The sequence below is a fragment of the Trichechus manatus genome, unplaced genomic scaffold, assembly GCF_000243295.1.
Source record: "Trichechus manatus latirostris isolate Lorelei unplaced genomic scaffold, TriManLat1.0 scaffold00003, whole genome shotgun sequence".
Taxonomy (NCBI): domain Eukaryota; kingdom Metazoa; phylum Chordata; class Mammalia; order Sirenia; family Trichechidae; genus Trichechus; species Trichechus manatus.
This window is the reverse complement of record NW_004443939.1, coordinates 36,487,837-36,511,211: the sequence shown is the minus strand read 5'-3', so window position 1 is coordinate 36,511,211 and position 23,375 is coordinate 36,487,837. Positions and strand designations below refer to the sequence as shown.

The 23,375-nt window shown below is 37.7% G+C and overlaps 1 protein-coding gene across 1 annotated transcript in view; it reads left to right on the top strand.

Annotated features, from left to right (window-relative positions):
* The window catches only part of ZNHIT6 (zinc finger HIT-type containing 6), a 73,150-nt gene that overhangs the window by 3,967 nt on the left and 45,808 nt on the right, over positions 1–23,375 (top strand). The window contains exon 5 of the mRNA XM_004369120.2: positions 5,882–5,985. Coding sequence (XP_004369177.1) covers positions 5,882–5,985 — 104 coding nt within the window. The remainder of the gene's footprint in view (positions 1–5,881; positions 5,986–23,375) is intronic.

The following is a 23,375-nucleotide window of genomic DNA, read 5'->3' as shown; positions in this document are numbered from 1 at the left end:
CCCACATAAATATCTCACCCACAGATATAATGTGCATAGTGTGCCTAGGAAAATAATGCGTGAAGGGGTTGTGCAGTTGGCAAAAAACATAATGTGTGCATTATTTCCATAAAAATATGGTACACTGTCTCAATTACTGTAGCAGTTTACTGAAACTCACTATCTGATAGAGTAAATTGTCCACCTTATTCTTTTTCTAGAGTATGGCTATTGAGTGCATTTTACAATTCTGTTCAAATATTAAGAAATTAAGAATTTCTAAATAGTTTTCTATCATATGACTATACGACAACTTATCCATTTTACTGTTCATGCACTTTGGATTTTCTATAATAAAGAAAAAGGAAGGAATAAAGGAGGAAAAAACTCTATGATACTATTATGGAATTGCTTTGTTGTGCTGTTGTGGAATTGCTTTGTTGTAGAGGTAAACACATCTTTGCTTCCGTTGTTTCTAAAACATTTTCCAAAGTGATTGTATCAGTTCACATCCCCACTGCTAGTGTCTATCTGTTGTCACATTCTCCCCAATACTTGATTCGATCAGAGTTTTAAAATTTTTGTCAATCTGATCACTGTATAGTGTTACTGTGATTTTTAAGTTGTAGTTCTGTGAATCCTAATGAGATGTTAAGCACCTTTCAAATATTTTATTGACCATTTGGATTTCCTCTTCTGTGACGTACATATTCAAGTTTTTTGTTTATTCATTGTTAATAGTCAACTTTCTTTTTCTTACCACTGGTGTGTAGAGATTCTATGTATTTCCTGAATGCCAGTTGATAGTAGCATGTGTTATAAATTCTTTCTCCCTTTCTGTGGCTTGTCTTTTTACTCTGTGGTGTCTTAGTGGATTAAAAAAAAAAAACTCATTGCCATTGACTCAGAGCAACTCTATAGATATTTCTAATTTAATGTAATCTAATTTATCATTTGTTTCCTTTATAGTCTGTGGTTTTATGTCTTTTTAAAGAAATCTTTTCCTACCTTAAAGTCTTAAAGATATTCTTTCATAATTATTTCCTAAAAGCTTTATAGTATTGCCTTTCACATTTATGGCTTTAAATTACCTGGAATTGATTTTTGTGTAATACGTGAAGTGGAGGCACAATTTAATTTACTTCCCTATGTGGATATCCACTTTTCTTAGCACCATTTATTGGAAAGGTCATCTTTTCCCTACTGCTCTACAGGACCACCTTTGTTACGTATCATGCAATCCATATATACTTGAATCTGTTTCTAACCTGTCTGTTCCATTCCGTTAAATGCTTTTCTATCCCTTCACCAATTACTGTAGCTTTTTACTGAAACTCTGATTTGCTAGAATGAAGCTTCCAACCTTGTTCTTTTTCTAGAGTATGACTTTTCAGTGTCAAATATTAAGAAAGAATTAGCTTGTTGATTCTGCAGCCTCCTACCCCTACCCCAACCCTCAGCCAGGAATTTTAATTGAGATTGCATTTATTTTGAAGGTCAGCTTCTTTGTTAATCTATAGGTTTGACTTTTTTACAATTTGAATCTTTAAATCCTTGACTGTCTTGTATCTGTCCATTTTTTTGGATCTTCTTTAATGTCTTTCTCTATATTTTCTCAGTAGAGGTCTTGTTGGATTTATTCTTGAGCACTTTATTTTTTGATGCTATCTTAAACACTATCTTCTTTTTAGTTTTTTTTATTATGTTTAGCTGGCGTACAGGAATGGGATTTTTTATTTTTACTTTTTATAGTGAGCAACCATATAAATACCTGTTTCAGTATTTTATATGTAGATTCTTTGAGACTTTCTCTGTAAGCAGTCCATCACAATTTTGTTTCTTTCTTTCTAATCCTTACTCTTTTTATCTCTTTTTCTTGCCTTTTTGGAATAACTAGTACCTCTAATTCAATGTTAGATGCTAGTGATGATGGTAGACATCTGTATCAGGGATCCCTGGGTCCACTCCCAGGTTTAGTGATTCAGTAGAAGGACTCAGGGCTTAGTATATAGTCATACTCATGGTTAAGATTTAATTCAGTGAAAGCATACATAGTAGAATTAGCAAAGGGAAAAGGTGCATAGGACAAAAGTCCAGAGGAAACTAGGTGTAAGCTTCCAGGAGTTCTCTTCCAGTGGAGTCACACTTAATTCCTTCAGCAATGAGTTGTGACAATATGTGTGAGGTGTTGTCTACCAGGGAAGCTTATTAGAGACTCGGTGCTCAAGGTTTTTATTGGAGGATATAGGTACCCTCTTCCTAGCGTGTACTAAATTTCCAGACTCCCAAAAGGAAAGCAAGTGTTCAGCATAAACCACATTGTTCGTGCTATGACTGTTAACCAAAAGGTCGACAGTTCGAATCCACCATCCACTCCTTGGAAACCCCATGGAGCAGTTCTACTCTGTCCTGTAGGGTCGCTGTGAGTTGGAATCGACATGATGGCAACAGGTTTGGTTTGGTTTTTTTTAGGGAATTATTTACAAGGCAAGTTCCCAGATGCCAACCAAGGGCCAGTTTTGCAAATGGACTTTTCAGAGGATAGTAGTCTCAGGCCTGTTGTGTTAGCTCTTTTCTGCACAACATTTTTGTCTTATTCCTCCTCATCTCACAGGGGAAGCTTTCAGTATTTCACCATTAAGGTGATGTTTGCTTTTAAATATTTTGCTGATGTCATTTATTTGATTAAGGAAATTCTATCCTAGTTTGTTGGAGCCCTGGTGGCACAATGGATAAGAGCTTTGCTGCTAACCAAAAGGTCGGCAGTTCAAATCCACCAGCTGCTCCTTGGAAACCCTATGGGACAGTTCTATTCTGCCCTGTAGGGTCACTATGAGTCAGAATCGACTCAACAGCAATGGAGGAGGATCCTAGTTTGTTAACAGGTTTTATTGTGAATTGGGTTTATAGTTGATCTAATACTTTTTTATTCGATTATTTTAATTTAATATGGTGATTTGCATTAATTGATTTTCGTATTTAAACTAATCTGGCGTGATATATTATGATCATGATATGTCATGCTTTGTATACATTGCAGAATTTAATTACATTATATGGGTGTGTGTGCATTTCTGTCTACTCATTTGTTCATTTTTTTATCTGTTCATGAGACTGACATCTAATTTTCCTGTTTTGTATTCTTGTATCTATGTGATGCTGACCTCATAAAATTAGTTGGGAATATTCTCATTCTGTTCATGGAAGCGCTGACTAATATTGGAATTCTTTCTTCCTCTAGAGTTTGTAGAATTTGTCAGTGAACCCATATGGGCTTGGAGTTTTGGCCACTGTGTAATTTCTTTAATAATTATAGGACTCTTCAGGTTTTATAGGTCTTGAGCCAGTTTTGATAAACTGCGTTTTTTAAGAATTTGTCCATTTGATCTAAGTTGTCAAATTTATTAGCATAAAGTTTTTCATAATATTCTTCTTTTTTTTAATATGTCTGCAGAACTTGTAACCATTTCATTTGTGATTTTGGTTATTTGTGTCTTTTTCTAAATCAGTTGCTATTACATGTTTGCTTTATGTTTTGTTCATGTGTTCTCTGAATTTTATTATTTCCTTCTGGTTTTTTTTTTTGTTTTTTTTTTGGTCTTTTTCTAATTTGTTATGATAGATGATTGGCTCATTACTTTTTAATCTTTATTCTTTTCTCATATATACATTTAAGAATATAAATCTCTCTCTTAAGTATTGCTTGATTTATATCCCAAAAGTTTTGAAATAGAGCATTTTTTAATGATTTCTTCTTTGATCTGTGGGTAGTTTAGTTTGTGTTTCTTAATTAATTTGGGGATTTTCTGAATACTTTATTTTTGGCTTAATTGCATTTTGATCAGAGACCATATTCTGTCTGAATTCATTACAAAATTTAAGGAGACTTGTTTGTATGGCCCAGTATATGGTCAAGTATTTGCCTGCTATTTCTGAATAATTTTGTCAGCTTCTTGATGCTTTTAATCTGATCTTTATATATACATACGTGTGTGTGTGTGTGTGTGTGTGTGTGTGTATGTATTTCCTCCCATTATCAGGCATTCTTAGATGTTTTCAGCGGGAGAGTTGGTCCATCTTATTGCTACTATTATTGAAGCCAATGTACTATAAATTATTTGTTTAAAAGTTATGAAATTACATGTACTTTCTTAAATCATTTTCCTAGTTAGCCAATGAAAGGGTCTTCCTTTTTCTTGGCTTATGGCTTGATTGTCTTTTTCACTGCAAATCCTAGATCCTCATTCACTTAACAAAAAAAACTTGGCGTTTTCTTTGCCTTTTCCTTGAGTGATCCTTCTTTCTTGACTTAACTGAAATGTAATGATACTTCTTTCACCATTCTCTGAGGTTCCCTAGTTCAGCTTATCCAGCCCAGGTGATTATTGGAGTGACACATATCACAGTCAGAATGTTCTCATATCCCAGTTTTCTGCTACCCATAACAGTGACTCCTTTTGAGTTAGGCCTTATACTAGGCAGTACCCTGGTTTCTCCTTGAGTGAGCCACCTATTGAGTGATAAAGGCATACGGATAGTGAGAATAGACTCGATGGCAATGGGTTTGGAGCCCTGGTGGTGCAGTGGTTAAGCATTCAGCTGCTAACCACAAGGTTGGCAGTGCAAACCCACCCACCAGCTCCATGGGAGAAAGACCTGGCAATTTGCTCCTGTAAAAATTTCAGCCTTTGTGGAGACCATGGTCTCGGGGAACATCTAGCTCAATTGGCATAACATAGTTTATAAAGAAAATGTTCTGCATTCTGCTTTGGTGAGTTGCGTCTGGGGTCTTAAAAGCTTATGAGCAACCATCTAAGATACTCCACTGCTCTCACCCTTTCGGGAGCAAGGGAGAATGAAGAAAACAAGATACAAGGGAAAGATCAGTCTAGAGGACTAATGGACCACAACTACCACAGCCTCCACCAGACTGAGTCCAGTACAACTAGATGGTGCCTGGCTACCACCATCAACTGCTCTGACAGGGATCACAAAAGAGGGTCACAGAGCTGGAGAAAAATGTAGAACAAAATTCTAACTCAAAAAAAGACCAGACTTACTTGCCTGACAGAGACTGGTGGAACCCCAAGAGTGTGACCTCTGGATACCCTTTTAACTCAGTAATGAAGTCATTCCTGAGGTTCACCCTTCATCCAAAGATTGGACAGGCCCGTAAAACAAAATGAGAGTAAAGGGGCACACTAGCCCAGGGGCAAGGACTAGAAGGCAAGAGGGGACAGGAAAGCTGGTGATTGGGAACCCAAGGTCGAGAAGGGAGAGTGTTGACATGTGAGGTTGGTAACCAGTGTCACAAAACAATATGTGTACTAAATGTTTAATGAGAAGCTAGTTTGTTCTGTAAACCTTCATCTAAAGTACAATAATGAAAAAAAAACAAAACTGCAGCCTAGAAAACCCTGTGGGGCAGTTTGACTCTCACATGGGGTCACTATGAGTTGAAATTGACTCCATGGCACCTAACAACAACATGGAATAAAACAGTCAGAAAAAGGGAAGTAAAGAACTGTGTAAGTAGCTCCTGTAATTGCCAAGTGACCTGTATTTTTTTTTTTAATTCCCGTGAAATTCTTTTGGCTTATGAAGTGTATGGTTAAAAGCATAGACTCTGGAATTAGACAGACCTGGGTTTGAGTGCAGGCTCTACCTCTCAGAAATAGCTATATAATGTTGCAATATCATTAATTCTCATTGCTAAAATAGAGTGATAATAGTTGCTGTCTCATAGTAATGTTGTGAAGAGTAAATGAGTTATTACTGCTTACTGTTTGTGATGCATGATAATCAGTCAGTAAATATTAACTGTTATTTTGCTGAACATTGTTTTACTCACTTTTGAAAATTAAGGCATTTTAAACTTAATGTGTCTGTTTTTGGTTATTAGATGTACTATCTGAAAAACCGTGCCCGGAGGCAAGGTATTTACTTAAAACTTCTGCCCAATGGATTTACCAAGAGAAAAGAGAATTCAACATTTTTTGATAAGAAGTAAGTTTCTAACTTCTTTGTTAACATATCTGTTGCTCTGATTTGATCAGGAACATCCTTTAAGGTTTGGTTTGCCCTGAGCATTGCTACCCAAAGTGTGGTCTGTGAGCTCTTTGTTATTGGTCCATACCAAGATAACAGCACAAATTGAGAATAAGCCTTTAGAAACCTTTTATAACATTTTGACAGTAATTTTATGTCACGTGAACCTGTTAATAAAAATTTGGGCATTGTACTGTCTATGTGAGTGTGCACACACATTTTCTTGATTTCCTTTGAGAAGCTGTTTAAATGTTAATGTGCATATGAATCTCCTAGGGATCTTGTTAGTAAGCAGATTGTGGTTCAGTAGGCCTTGGTTGGAGTTTGATATTGTGCATTTCTAACAAGCTCCCCCGTGATGCTGATAGGTTTAGAAGTATACTTTGAGTAGTAGTGCTCTAGAACACTCTCATACATTAAAAATAAACTATGTGTCTCTGAGACCTGAGGTACCATGGAAGTATTTCAGGGGCTTCAGGGACAAAGTGGTGAGTCAGAGAAGGGCCTCTACATTCCTTTAACTGGAGCGACTGTTTTTATAATCCTTTCTATCTTGGGATTCCAAATAAGATTTCATTTAAAAGTGGACAAAAGGGTAGAACAGGACTTTGAGAACATTTACTCTGATGATGAATCTGAGAGAGATAAGAAAATAGTCTACTTTGCTGCTTTCTGAAAGTGTTGGGATGAGAAGGCCCCAATACCACAGAGAGCAGCGTCTCAAAGTATTGTTAAGTAACTAATTAAATTATTGGATAATACCTTTCAGAAGTCAAGATTCTGGATGGAGGGCTAGAAAATTTGATTCTCCTTCAGCCTGAGTAACTACTGGGACGTTGAACAATTTGGATGGCTCTGTCTTTTCAGTTTATGGAATAGTATAATTGGAAGGGAATCTTAGAGTTTACCTGGTCTAAATCACTTCCCTTCTCTGGATCTCACCTGTATGATTAGCCTGTTGGACTAGGTAAACTCTGAGATTCCCTTCCAATTATACTACTCCATAAATTGAAAAGACAGAACCATCAGAATTATTGTTCTAATAAACGTTCCAGCTTTTCAAAGGATGTTGTATTATTATAAGATGTTGCTATCCATTTATTGCGTATGTTCAAGACTTATAAATATTTATAGAAGTGGTTTATCTTTTTCCTGGTTGGCTCCCAAAAGTGAAATAATGTCTTGCATTTATCAAATATGAGACTGTTCCTTTGTGCATTTGGAAACTGGCATATTTAGAAATTGACAAGAGCTGTTTGAATTTTAAGATAACTGATTTGTGCTTTATCAGATATAAAATGTGTTTTCTGAAGGAAACAATTCAAAATGATTGTCATCAGAGCTTAGTTCTCAAAGCTAAAGAATTTACATTCTCAAATATAATATTTTTGTGTCTCTAGGGACTCTTAGATTTTGGAGCCCTGGTGGCACAGTAGTTAAGTGCTCAGCTGCTAACCAAAAGGTCAGCAGTTGGAATCCACCAGGCACTCCTTGGAAACCCTGCGGGGCAGTTCTCTGTCCTGTGGGGTCGCTATGAGTCAGAATTGACTTAACAGCAAAGAGTTTGTTTTTTTTGTTTTGTGTGTTTGTTTGTTTGTTTGTTTGTTTTTGAGATTCATAACTGTTTCTGGGAGAGTTTTTCCAAGAATATTACATTCAGTATATATTCTGGATTTAGAACCCAAATTTATATTCTTCATTATTTGGGAGCATCCCAGGTCTCTGGGGTGGCAAATTGGACTTCTTGCATTATGTCTTTCACTGAAGAATTTAATCAGGGGTTGATTTTCTTAAATTTTAGTGGTTTCCCATTAGGCTAAGAAATTGACACAATGCTTTAGAGTCAGTTTCTTTGCCTCCTTTTTCATCTAAACAATGAAGCTGATAATAGCTTTCTTGGAGTTGTGGCCTTTGGTGTATTAACTCACCTAGAAAGTGACTGCTATGTAGGAAGGAATCAGTATGTAGTGGCTGTTGTAATAATAACACATCCTCATCATTAAAAAGGAAAAATAACACCTGCGGTGCCACTATCTAGAGATGACCACTGATATAATTTTCTAATATTTCCTTACACTCATATTTTCTTTACTTTTTCAATTAATAAAGTGGAGCATAATATTAAAAATCCAAACAAAAGCATGAAAAGTGACATCCCTCTCCCCAAATTATCCATTACTAGTAGTTTTTCTATAAATAAGCATACGCACTTTTTTCTGCATCTAGTTTTTCTCCATTTAACAGTGTATTATCCTATCTTATTCCAAATAATTCTGCCACCATTAACATAAACTCAGTGGCCCCTATTAAAAAATTCCCCTTTTTTCCCTTCCTCCCACCCCTGGGAACCACTAATAATCTTTGGTTTTTACATATGTGCTTATTTCATTTAAGTGAGATGGTACAGTATTTGTCCTTTTGCAACTGACTTACTTCACGCAGCATAATGTTTTCAAGGTTCATTTATGTCGTGTCATGCATCGGGACTTCATTTCTCTTTATGGCTGAGTAGTATTCCATTGTGTGTATATATCAAATTTTACCACTTATCTGCTGATGGACATTTTGTTTGTTTCCACCTTTTGGCTATTGTGAAAAGTGCTGCAGTGAACATTGATGTACAGGTTCTACCCCATTTTCAAATAGTATATTCTATAGTACAAATATATCCTAACTTATAATTCTCTTATTGTGAACATTCAACTTGTTTCTAGTTTTCAATTATTACAAATAATGTTGCAGTAAACTTCCTAGAACAAATTGTGTGCTTTTGTGACTTTTTATGTAGAATCAAGTCCTAGAAGTAGAATTCCTGGGTCAGAGAGTATATTCATTTAAAGTTTTGATTTAAAAAAAAAAAACCCATTGCCATCAGGTCGATTCCATCTCATACCGGCGCTGTAGGACAGAGTGGAACTTCCTCATAGGATTTCCAAGGAGCGGCTGGTGGATTTAAACTGCCAGCCTTTTGGTTAGCAGCTGAATTCTTGACCATTGTGCTTCCAGGACTAGAAACTCCAAATTGTCCTCCAAAAAAAAGGACCATTTTGTACCCTCACAAGAAAAGTTCAAGAGTACTTGTTTTAATTATAATTGTACTTTCATTGAATGTTATTAAACTTTTTTTTGCACATCCTTGATTATTAGAGAGACTGAGCTCTTGGGATATTTTTACTAGAGACTTGTCTGTTTATATCTCTTGCTGTTTTTTATATCTTTGTTACATACATTACAAATTTTTTCACCTAATCTTTTAATCTGTAACTTTGTCTTCCAATTCTTTTGATGCATTTTATATAGTTGTGAACATCCTATGTAAAAAATTCTTTGCAACATATAGTAAAATACTGTACCTCTGTTCAGATTTCTCATCAACTTTTTCCAAGTTATGTAACCTTGAGGTAAGCTTAAATTCTTTGTGACTCAGTTTTCCCATCTGTAAAATGAGAATAATAATAATAAACTGGGGTTGTATCAGTTTTCACTTTCATATGCGGTACATGAGAATACCTGTTAAAACATCCCTCATTAGCACTTAGAGTCTCTGGGTGGTGCAAATAGTTTGCACACTTAGCTGCTAATTGAAATGTTGGAGGTTCAAGTCCACCCAGAGGTGGCTTGGAAGAAGACCTTGTGTACTTCTGAAAAATCAGTGTTGTAAAAAACAGTTCTGTTCTGACTCACATAGGGTTGCTATAATTTGGAATCGACTCAATGGCAACTGGTTTCATTAGCAGTGAGTAGTCTCATTTGAAAACAAATCATTGCTAACTTGAAAGGTGGAAATGGTATTTTGCTTTAATTTAATTGCTGTTGAAATGTGGAATATTTGCCCATATGTTTTGGAGTGATATTTCAAACTTCAAGTGTAGAGTTTGACTTATAATCAGTTGTGGTAAGGTGCTCATTCATTCGTAGAACCATTTTGGGAGTTGGTTAAGTGGAAAAAGTATTCAAATACATATCTGAATTATTCCATTAGTTCATTATTAAATTGCTGATTCTTATTTCTAAATGGAAAGTGTTTTTGCAACTGTTTGAGTTGGAATCGAGTCAATGGCAGTGGGTTTGGTTTGGTATGGGTGTTAGGTGCCATCGAGTCACCTCCAACTCACAGCGACATTATGTATAACAGAATGAAACACTGCCCGATCCTGTACCATCCTTACAATCATTGCTATGTTTGAGAACATTGTTTTGCTAGTAAATACATTTTAAAACACTTGTATTCATATGTTAGCTGAATAATTATGCATTAAGGTGCGTTCTCAGCTAGCAGAATAGCTATACTTAAAAAATATTGCTGGTTGATAGCTTGGAATCTCTTTAGTATGCCTCAGTATTTGTTCATATTCAGTCAGCAGTTTAATAAGTGATTTAGATCAGGGTTTCTCAGCTTTGGCCCTGTTGACATTTAGAGCTGGATAATAGGGGGGTAGGGTGACTGTAGGATGTTTAGCAGCATCTCTAACCTTTGCTGACTAAACGCTGGTAGCATGCTCATGCGCGCGCGCGCACACACACACACACACACACACACGTTATGACAACAGAAAATGTCTTCAGACATTGCCAGATGTCCCCATTGTCCCCTGGGGGACAAAACAGTCTCTTTTTCAGAACGGCCGATTTAGATGAACATAGAAGGCATACTTACTGAATAGATGATTCACATCTTTTCCTAGGCCAGATAATTGATACATTGTATGACAGAATCAGAATTGCAGATTTTGATTACTAAAAGAGAGTATGTAAGTTATAAAAAGTCCTTGAGGGAAAAGAATGAAGAACTTTGTTCAGGATACCTCCCTTTTATCATTCATTTATATGAAAATGAGCAGAGGTTTTAGATGATTATAGTGGTATTTGCTAGAAGGAGGTAAGTAAAATCTTTACAAAGAAAGGAATCCCACGCCCCCAGTAGTCTATTTCTAAGAGACTAGTTTTCAGTGCATTTTTCAACCTGTGTTAAAAAAATGGTTAAGGTGTTGGGAATCTGGATTTGAATATTGCCTCTGCCACTTAGTACAAATAAGGTGACCTTGGCAAAGATCTAATTTACTGTGTTAGTGAGGGGATTAAATGAAATAATACCTAAAAAAGTGCCTTGCACGTAGTAAATATTGTCCTATGACTAGTAAAAGGTCTACATTAGCTTATGCAGAATCCTTGGGGATATGGCACATTATTCCCTGGTTCCATATTGGAGAATTCACCCTGTTTGGTAAAAATGTGCACGATGCTTTCATGGACATTTGTGTGCACGTATAGTGGCGAAAAGTTCTCCGTTGAGCTTGAGTAAGGCCGATTCAGTATACTGGCAGCTTTAAACAGGCTCAGTCAGGTTTTACTACAAAGGAATTATTTTAAAAAACTTCAAGTTTTAGAGATTTGGGGATGTTGATAATGAAATTTTTGTTATGTACTAGGAAATATTATTATTACCCCCTAGGAATTAAATAAGGAGCCCTGGTGGTGCAGCGGGTAAGTGCTGGGCTGCTAACCGAAAGATTGGCAATTCAAACCCACCTAGTGGCTCTGTGGGAAAAAGACCTGGCAATCTACTCCCATAAAGCTTACAGCCTAGAAAGCCCTATGGGGCAGTTCCGCTCTGTCACATGAGGTCAAAATGAGTCGGAAATCAACTTGAAGGTGCCTAAAATCAACAACAGGAACCACGGTCCTTCGCTTATTTAAACAGCATAGTCATGAACTCTGTTTCTTCTAATCAATTAATTTGTTTTTCTCTGGAACCCAAATCCATTGGTTTCAAATTCCAGCTCTGCTATTTACTAGCTCAGTGACCTTAATTTCTTTGTATCTGTACCTCAGTTTTCCTGTCAGTAAAATAGTTACAAGATATCCGCATATGTACCAATATTTTTGTTGTTGTTGTTTTTTGGTAAATCTTTGATCTTCCTTTTAGAATCATTTTCCTGAAGTACGTTTAGTGAGGGTTTTATGAAGAATATGCTTTTTCAATTTTTGTCTGAAAAATTTTTTTCTACCTTCTCATTTTTAGTTGAAATACAACACAGACAAAAAAGTGCACAAGTCATTAGTGTACTCAGGTCAAGGAAGATAACATTACCATGGGGTTACCTATCACCTCCTCCTCCCAGGTTGAGTGTCTCTCACTTCTAACTTTATAGATTAGTTTTGTCTGTTTAAATTTTTTCCCAGTATTTTATTATGAAAATCATAAGCATAAGCCAAAGTTGAAAGAATTTTACAGTGAATATCCACCATCTAGATTCTTCCATTAAGATTTTACTATGCTTGCTTTATCACGTGTTTATCCTTCTAACCATTAACCCGTCTTATTTTTGTTATATTTTGAAGTAAATGCAGACATTACTCCACTTGTCACTGAGTATTTCATCATGCATATCATTAACTAGAGTTCAGTAGTTGTTTGCAGTTTTTTTTTCCCTTTTGATGTAAAATTTACATGTAGTGAAATATACAAATCTTAAGTATACATTTGCTGAGTTTTGACAAATGCATACACCTGTATAAACTAGCTCCTATGAATATATAAAACGTTACCGTCACCCCTGACAGCTTTTTCCTGATCATCTTCTCCTTCCCCAGAGGCAACCACTGTTCTAACTTTTTCCACTGAAGGTTAGTTATGCTTGTTCTAGAATTTCATATATATGGAATCCTAGCTCATCCTTACTTTTTAATGATAGTTTAGCTGCATATCTCTTAATTGACATATATAAGCAAATATATAGAAACCAAAGGTTATTTAATGGTTACCAGGGTGGAAGAGAGGGGGAAAGAAGAAGCTTTTGTTTGGTGGGCATTGAATTTATGTTAATGGTGGTGGAATATTTTGGAAAAGGATGGTGATAATGGCTGCCCAGCATGAAAAATATTATCAGTGTCATTGAGTTGTAAATGTGGAAGTTGTTTTGCTGGCGAATGTTAGGGTGAATATATTTTCACCACAATAAAAATAAATTGACATTTATTTCAGCACTTTGTGAAAATGTTAACCACTGTGTTTCACTTCTTTTGTTCCTGTTGAGAACACTGTTGTTTTATGGGTAGGTAGTCTTTCTTTCCTGTTGCTTTTGAGATCTTCACTTTTGTCTTTGCAAGTTCCTTGCATTTTCACTCTGATGTGTGTCTTGGTGTGATTTCTGTTTATCTTCCTTGAGTTTTTTGCGTTTTCTGAATATGACAGTTCTGGAAAATTCTAATGCATTATGTCAATCTCTTAATCTCTCTCACGTTCTCCGTTTCTTTGTCTTTGCTACATTCTGAGTAATTTATTCAGCAATATCATCCAGCTCTCTGATTACTCTCAGCTGAATCTAATCGGTCTTTAACCTATCCACTTAAGTGGGTTTTGTGTTTAGTTTGTTTTTTCTTTAGTTGTTTTTCATTTCTAGAAGTTCTGCTTCTTTCCTAAATCTATGTGGTCTTTCAGATAGAATTTTTTTTCTTTCTTGTGTTTTCAGCTCCTTTTTTTTTTTTCCTTAAATAATTTAAAACATTTTCTGTGTAAATTTTAAACTTAATTTTCTTTATTCAAATTCCAGTATCTGAAGTTCCTGGGATCTGATACTACTCTCTGCTGTTTCTGCTCTTTCTTATGGTGACTTGTTTCCTTGTTCTTATCAAATATGTGATTGTGATCTCAAGTTCATCTGGACTTTATGTGAAAAGTGGTATGCATTTGCTTATGCCAGATACTCCATGGCACCAATCTAAGACCCTCTTTAATTTTTCAGCCTGAAGTTTCTCAGGCTATGCTAATAGTAATGATTTGAATCCCAAGTCCATTTGAGGAATCTATAGTTATGCATTCTCAATTGAAACCTTTTTTTTTTCTTTTTTTTTTTCTTTTTCTCTCCTTAGAGCCCAAATCCCCTGTTGTCTCAGACCTTTGCCAATGGACAGATGTTTCTGGTTCACCCTTTCCCTGGCTTTATGCAGCAATCTCAGTTTGAAGTTTCCAGCTTAGACTTGTCTCACGTCACCCGATGGTTGTTGAAACATAAGCCTCTTGGTTACCAACTTTGCTAAATGCCTTCAGAGCAGGTGTAGCTCCAGCATACCACTCTGGTTTCTAGTTCCTGCTTCCTTTTGTCCCCTGGAGATTTCTCTTACCTCCTAGTGAATTCGGTGTGTTTATTCTGTTTCTCTAAACCAAAAACCAAATCAAACCCGTTGCGGTCGAGTTGATTCCAACTCATAGTGACCCTGTGGGACAGAATAGAACAGCCTCATGGGGTTACCAAGGCTATCAATCTTTATGGAAGCAGACTGACACATCTTCCGCAAACCAGCTGGTGGGTTTGAACCAGTAACCTTTCAGTTAGCAGTTCAGTGCTTAACCATTGTGCCACCAGAGCTCCTATGTATTTCTCTAGAACTTTTATATGTGTGGTATTGGAAGAGTCTTCAGTTTTTTTCTACGCCGTGTTGCCCTAATTGTTTAAAATAAGTGCTGGCTTCAGTAAAAAGGTACTAATCAGTAAGCTAAGATCAGTAGTGGGAAAGACATGGATCAGGAAGACATAATAGTTACTGGTGTACCTAGCAATTCTACTTCTAGGAATTTATCTGATAGATATACCCATTTGTGTAGGAAATGAAATATGTACAGGATGTTCAGTGCAACTTTGCTTATATCATAGCAAAAAACTAGTTAAAATCTAAATGTCCGTCAATAGTGAACTGCTTAAATATATTATGGTATGTCTTTATAGTGAAAAAAGAATATGACAGCTGTAAATGAACTAATACAGAATGATTGAAAGAAATATTAAATGAATAAAGGTGGATGTGGACCCTTATAAATTGTATGCTACCACCCACCATGTAAAAAATGTAATTTGCATATGTATAAGCTCATATTACACGTGCTATTTCTAGAAGGATGAACAATAAATTGGTAATGGTTACTTTCAAGGAGGGAAATTGAGTGGAAGAGGACAGGGATGGGAATTTTATACCCTTTTCTTTCCTTTTGAATTTTATATCATGTATATATATTGCCTATTTAAAAGATAAATTATATGCATTTTTAAAAATATTTTTTAAAAACCTAGTAATAGATATGGGCTTGAAAATTTCATCTTTGAAAAGTATGTTGATGCTATCATAAAATTCCGTGTTTTTAATCCATGGCTGCCACTCTCTTTCAGTTGTACGTTAGTGTTTTGTTACCAGAAATCCATAAAAATCAAGCCTGCAGACTGTACTGGTTATACTTGGATAACATGTCTTACCTTGTTCTAGAAGTCCCATATTTTATTTTCCAGGCTATTTGGGTCTAAGGATTCGACAGGTAGGGAATTTATTTAGGCTTGTCAATTGGAAGGATGAATTGGACTGAGGGACCCCTGCCAGTAATATCTTCAGCTTAACTCCAGATTTGGACTGTTTGGTCAGGACTAACCACCCATTTCCCAGATAAGGACTCAACTTTTGGCCTTCCTCTCTGTCTTAGTTATCTAGTGCTACTGTAACAGAAGTACTGCAAGTGGATGGCTTTAACAAACAGAAGTTTATTCTCTCACAGTCTAGGAGGGTAGAAGTCCCACTTCAGAGTGCCAGCTCCTGGGGAAGGCTTTGTCTCTCTTTCGGTTCTGGGGGAAGGTCCTTGTCATCAATCTTCCCCTGGTCTAGGAGCTTCTGGGTACAACCTAATCCTATAGATTGTGTCCGGCCTCATTAACATAACTGCCTCTAATCCTGCCTCATTAATATCATAGAGGTTAGGATTTACAACACATAGGATAACTACATCAGATCACAAAATGGAGGTCAACCACACAATATTGGGAATCATGGTCTAGCCAAGCTGACACATATTTTTGGAAGATGTAGTTCAGTCTGTGACAGCTATCTTCCCATGTTTGTCTCCTTAGCGGCCTTGACCCTCTCATTTCTCAACAACCCAGTCATCCTGCTTAGCATTCCTTTGTCCATTATCAGCTTAGAAGTCTGAGTTCTTAACTTCCCAGATTCTTCCTCTTGGCCCAGGACTCTACCTCTGTGTGTGTGTCTTTATCCTAGACTTGCGGTATTTAGATAGTAGAGCCATATCCATTCTTAAACAGTAGCATGAACTAATATTTAAGAACTCCAGTCCTGTTTTAGGATCTAGCCACTAGGTGTCCCTCTTGTAAAGAAATAACCTTTTTACAGAATAAAAAAATTACTTTCGATAAAATTATAGCATTCTAATTATATGGTGGTATATACCCATCCAACCCTTTATTAATGTCAGTAGCACTTTTTTCCCTTAAACAATTACGTAGTGGTATACTTTTTAAAAGATAGTATTTTTTTATGATGTCTTATAAATATAGGTAGTATGAGTTTGTCCTTTTCTGCAAACTGACTTTAGAAAAGGACAAAGGAAAATCAAACGATGGGTTTAGCAGTTGTGGTCATGAGGCGGTGGGGACAAGTGGATTTTGCAGTGAGCTTTAGGGAACTACATAATAGATGCTCAATACAGACTTGTTGACCGAGTGAAAATGTTTAGCTCTGTGGTTTCTCTGCCACAACAGCTTTAATAGTTTGATGGAAGAATTTCAGAGCCATGGCAGGAACTTACAAAAACAGTGTGAAAGAATAGAAGCCTAGTAGTTTCCCAATCAGGCATTTACTTACTGTGGCCACATAGACAGTGGTAAGTAAGTTCCTGTGACATAGCATCATGGAGGGTGTACCTTTCCACAGCAGCAGTTAGCTAACCTTTGTAGAAATGGGAAACCAAATACTCAGGTCGCCCAGACGGATTCATGTAGGAAGTCTTTCAGCAGTCACTAAGTCTGCTCCTTCATAGTGTGCCTCTGGTATGTGTCCCTTTCTTTTCATATCCTTGACTGCAGCATTTTTCAGCTGTTGTCTCCTATGCAGACCCTTCATGTTTCACCCTGGGCTCTTGCGGAGCCTCCACAAGAGAAATCCGCACTGATTCTTATGAAGGACCCTTAGTATGTTATATTGTGTTTTTCTTTTGCGGTTTTCAGAATTCTCTCCTGCCTTCAATATCTCCTCCCCCCAGTCACTCTTATATACTATTGCTAGATACATCTTTTTAAGATGTGCTTTTATCGTATGGCTAACTATTCAGAATCCTGTACTGCTCTGTGCCCCAGCAGTCATTAGCTCAGAGATACCTTTACTGGCCTTAGGCAGAGATGCCAGTGGGTAAAATTTGTCATCTCATCTCCTTGCCTTTGGCTGTCTGAAGCTCTCAAGTATTGTACCCCATTCCATTCCACTCCCTCTCCTTATTCCCCTCCTCATTTGAAATTCCTGTAGTTTAAGTAGTTCTCAGTAGGTGAAAAATATAAGTCTTCCTCAGCATGCTTGCTTTTTAAAAGAGAAATGGTAATATAGGAATATTTTTTGAATGTTTATTTTATGTTAAACATGACAAAATTTAATTTAATCTTTGTGTAAGGGCATCTTCTTGGTAAGCTACTTAATCTGTCTGAGGCTATTGCTTTTTAAGATGGAGACAATAATAGTACCAGTTTTGTGTATAATGGTTTTTAGTAATCTATACTGCTCATCAGAATTAGCTGTGGGGAGAAGGGTGGAGCAAGATGGCGAAGTAAGTAGATGCGCCCATTTACTCCTCCAGCAGTTAACACACTAAACGATGAATAAAAACAAATACAGACTGAGATCTTAGAACTCTAGCTGGCGGCTGGGTATTGGAGAGCTGGGGTGATTCCAGAAGTCGGAGAGAGGTGGAGCTGGAACGGCGCAGAAGCTGGGAAAACCTGCCCGGTAACTTCTGGAGAACTTGCTCATCGAAGCCATTTTGGGGCAGGTCTGGGCAACACCCCAAACAGGGAATACAGAAAAGCAGCTATCTGAGGAAGCTGTAGCCTGATTTTTTAAGGCAGCGCAGATTGGCCACGGGAGTTTACAAGCTGCGGAATTGGAAGAGGATGAAGGGAGACAATGGCGCTTCGAGAGAGTGCTGCTGAATCTCGCTGCAGCCCAAGACAGATGGGCACTAGGACCAGGAGGAACTGCAAGGGCAGCAGGGCGAGAGGAATACTTTGGACAAACAGACAACACAGAGGACAACTCCCTGCATACTTCGGGACACCATGAGGAGAGCCTGTGCAGGGGCACCCATGAGGGAAAGATGTAGAGAGACCCCACCTTCACCACAGGAAAGTCGAGCCCCACCACTTACATCAGTGTCTATGACCAGCTAAATCAACCCCACCCCAGCACATGCGTATTGAATTCCAGAGATCAAGCATCAAGAAATCCTGAATCAGCACTGAAAAAAACCTAAGTATTAGAATGCTCTCTGGTGCTTCACAGGAGAACCTACCAGGCCCACTGCCACTGGGTTGATTCTGACTCATAGAGACCTGGTGGGGTGGAGTGTAGCTGCCCAGTGGGCTGTGAGTGTTTGTGGAGGTAGGCTGCTGTATCTTTCTCTCTCAGAGTGTCTCGTGGGTGTGGGCCCCAGCCTTTTGGTTGGCAGCTGGGTGCTTGGCCACTGCGCCACCAGGGAGCCCAGTCAGAAAATTTTCCCACAGAAACCAGAATACGAAATTTAAAATAAATTTAAAAAAATATATAACAAAATGGCCCAAATTCAATCAAAAGTAGTAACACAAAAAACAAGAGAAGAAGGACCAAGCAAAAGGAAAACATGAAGAAGCAGAAATTTCTCCTATAGAGGCCAGACTAATGGAACAAGTTGAAAATTTTCAGACCGTGGTGCTAAATATGTTTAAAGAAAGCAAAAAGCACACAGAAAACAAACTAATGGAGATCCGGAAACAAATGGAGGAACAAAATGAGAGACTCAACAAGGAAACCAAAAACATCAGAAAACACAACTACTGGAACTGAAGAATAAAGCAACTGAATTAGAAGAAGCAAGAGAAACACTCAACAATAGAGTCAGCCAGAAGATAGAATAAATGAACTAGAAGACAAAATAACTAAACATATCAAATCTCAAGAGAAAAGAACAAAGAAAATTGAACAAACCCAAATGGAAATATGGGAGTCAATAAAGAAATCCAACATTCAAATTATTGTAATCCCCGAGCACAATGACAACAATAAAGGCATAGAAACAATTTTCCAAGAGATAATTAGTGAGAATTTTCCAGACCTGAACAGATAACCAAGCCTGCAAACATATGAAGCTACACAGACTCCAATTAGAAGAAACACACAAAGATCAACTCTGCAACATATGCTAATAAACTTCTTGAAAACCAAAGATGAAAGAATTCTGAAAGCAGCAAAAGAAAAACACAATATAACATGCCAAGGGTATTCCGTAAGAATCAGTGCAGATTTCTTGCTAGAAACTCTAGAAGCCAGAAGACAATGGAGCAACATATATAAACTACTGAATGAAAACTATTGCCAACCAAGAACTTTTTATCCAGATTAACTGTCATTCAAAAACGAGAGAAATCAAGATATTCCCAAACAAACAGAAGCTCTGTGAATTTGCCTGTGTCGGACTAGCTTTGCAGGTATTACTCAAGGGAGTACTCCAGATGGAAAGGCAAGAGCATTAAATAAATACTTGTATCTATACTCGGGAAAATAAATAATAAAAAATAATACAGAATTAGAGATCTCCAAAAAACGCAACAAAATGGGCAATCATAAGGACCAAGTATATGATATTTTTAGGGAATAAACTTGATAATTAAACCCCACAAACAGTACAGCATAAAGTTTGTAGGAAATGAATGCAGTGTACTAATTTATGCATGCTAAAGCTGGACATTGGATGAGGAATACCAAAGAAGAATTGATGCCTTTGAATTATGGTGCAGGCAAAGATTACTGAATATACCGTAGACTACCAGAAGAATGAGTAAATCTGTCTTTGAAGAAGTACAACCAGAATTCTCCTTAGAAGTGAGGATGGCGGAGTAGTCAGATGCTTCCAGTGAGTCCTCTTACAACAAAGACCCGAAAAAACAAGTGAATTGATTATATATGGCAATCTGGGAGCCGTAAACATCAAAGGCACAGTTGAGGAACCAGACTGAGTGGCGGGGGGGAAGAGATGGTTCAGAAGCAGTGAGGAGTTGCCAGACCTAACCCAGCGAGAGCCTGAGCCCCTCAGGCCTGATCACCTCGGGGGTGCGCTTTCAAGTACGCAAATGGCGGTGCATGGGAGGCGCGTTTTCCACACCGGGAGACACCCAGTGCCAGAGAGTCTACACAGCCACCCAGAACTAGTGAGAAGCAGCCCTGGAGCGGCAAAAGATAACTACGTGAGTACGGCCTACCGCGCGGATCAAAAACACCCCCCGTAGGGAAAAACTTCTCTCCCATTTACGTCACCACTCCCTACTCTGCACTGGGTCCCACACCAGCTTCAGCAATTGCCATGTCCCCTGGGCCGGAAGTAGGATCCGTCACCCGCCAGGAGCCATTCTCCCTGCCTTGGAGAGTGAACAAATTAACAAACGGGAAAAAATAAACTGCCAGCTCCCGTAAGCCAGGAACCCAGGCTAGGCACAGCTCCTTTGTCTAGGCACAGGCATAAGGGATCTATGGACTTTCGGTGCCTTTCCTACTGCATAGACTTGTGTGGGCTCATTTCAAAAGCATAGGCCCTCATTACTGCAGTACAACAGGGTATATACCGGAACTCTAACTTCAACTGTTACAGCTGTGAAGTGGCAGGTTCTTGACATTTGCCATTGCTCTACCCATTAAGCAGGGTCTTCATCTACCGACATCAGGGGCCAGAGGACTGGTGGCTCCACCCATGCCACGTAGCCACTGGTGATAGGGGCCCAAGAATAAGAGGTGCCCCAGTCCTTACAGCCAACAGCATCAGGTACTTATAGTCAGGCTGCAAAACCCACCAACCTACGTGCTCTAGGGAACAGGGACATGCCTTCCTCCTGGACACTCAGGGGCGGCCATCAGCCCCCTGCCTTGCTCGGAGTGTGTCCCCCTGCTGCAGCCAGATGCCTGTGCCTACAGCAATCACCCATGCCTGTCTAGGACTGTAAGTGAGAGCCTACACCACATACTTGGTGGCTGTCTACCTGGGCACCTGAGCTGAATCCATACAGGACGAATGGGTAGACTCCTGAGCTCACATACCTAGAAACAGTTCTAACCCCCTGGTGACAGGACATTAGAGCTTCAAAGGTGCTAATAATCAAACTAGCTCATACAAGCAGCATATTTGGGCATATCAAAACAAAACAATAAGCTAGGACACAGTAAGCAAACATAAAATAAATAAATATAATAACTTCTTGATGGCTCTGAGGTAACGGTCAATATCAAATCACATAAAGAGGCAATCCATGATGGCTTCAGCAAGCTCCCAGAATAAAGAATCTAGAAATTTTCCACAGGAGGAAAATTTCTTGGAATTACCAGAGGCAGAATATAAAAGATTAATATACAGAACTCTTCAAGAAATTAGGAAAGAAATTGAGCAAAATGTAGAACACCTAATAGAGGAAATTAAAAAAGATTAGAGAAGAGCATAATGACAAATTTAATAGGCAGCAAGACTCCATAGAGAGACAGCAATCAGAAATCCAGAAGATTAACAATAAAATTTCAGAATTAGACAACTCAATAGAAAGTCATAGGAGCAGAACTGAGGCAACAGAAGTCAGAATTAGTGAGACTGAAGATAAAGCACTTGACACCAATTTATTTGAGGAAAAATCACATAAAAAGATCTTTAAAAATCCTGAAAATTCTGTGGGACTCTATCAAAAGGAATAAACTACGAGTAATTGGAGTACCAGAACAGAAGGGAATAACAGAAAATACAGAATTGTTGAAGATTTGTTGGCAGAAAACTTCCCGAATGTCATGAAAGATGACAAGATATCCATCCAAGATGCTTATCGAACCCGACATAAGGTAGATCCGGAAAGAAAGTCACCAAGACATATTATAATCAAACTTGCCAAAACCAAAGATAGAGAATTTTAAGAGCAACTAGGGATAAATGAAAAGTCATCTACAAAGGAGAGTCAGTAAGAATAAGCTCTGTCTACTCAGCAGAAACCATGCAGGCAAGAAGGCAAAGGGATGACATATATAAAGCCTTGAAGGAAAAAAACTGACAGCAAAGAATTATATATCCAGCAAAACTGTCTCTAAAATATGTTGGCAAAATTAGGACATTTCCAGATAAATGGAAGTTTAGGGAATTTGCAAAAATTGAACCAAAATTACAAGAAACACTAAAGGGAGTCCTCCGATTAGAAAATCAATAACATTAGATAACAACCCAAGACTAGAACACAGGACAGAGCAACCAGATATCAACCCAGATAGGGAAGTCACTAAAGTAAATCAAAGCTAAAACACTGAAAATAGGGAAACAGATGTCATTATGTAAAAGATGACAACATTAAAACAAAAAAGAGGGACTTAAAAATGTAGACGTAGATTTTTCATATGGTGAGGAAGTCAAGGTGATATAAAGTAATAAAAGAGTGGTATAAACTTAGAAAAATAGGGGTAAATATTAAGGTAACCACAGCGGAAACTAACAATCCTACAAGTCAAAATAAAAAAACTAGAAAAATATAAAGACTCATCAAACACAAAATCAACAACAATGAAAAAGATGAAAAGAAAATACATAAAAACGACTCAGCACAGAAAATTTAAGCAGAACAAAGAAACTGTGAACAACATACAAAAAAAGACATCAAAATGACAGCACTAAACTCAGACCTGTCAATAATTATGCTGAATGTAAATGGACTAAATGCACCAATAAAGACACAGAGAGTGGCAGATTGGATAGAAAAACACTATCCATCTATATGCTGTCTACAAGAGACACACCTTAGACTAAAGACCCAAAGTAAAACTCAATGGAGGGAAAAAACTATATCAAGCAAACAACACTCAAAAAAGAGCAGGAGTGGCAATACTAATCTCTGACAAAATAGACTTTAAAGTAAAATCTACCACTAAGGATAAGGAAGAACAGTATGTAATAATTAAAGGGTCAATACACCAGGAGGACATAACTATAATAAATTTTTACGCACCCAACGACAGGGCTCCAAAATACATAAACTCTAACAGCACTGAAAAGAGAGATAGACAGCTCCACAATAGTAATAGGAGACTTCAACACACCAATTTTGGTGAAGGACAGAACATCCAGAAAGAAGCTCAACGAAGACACGGAAGAGCTAAATGCTACAATCAACCAACTTGATCTCATAGACATACACCGAGCACTCTTCCCAAGAGTAGCTGAGTATACTTTCTTTTCCAACGCACATGGAACATTCTCCAGAATAGACCAAATGTTAGGCCATAAGGCAACCCTTAACAAAATCCAAAGCATCGAAATA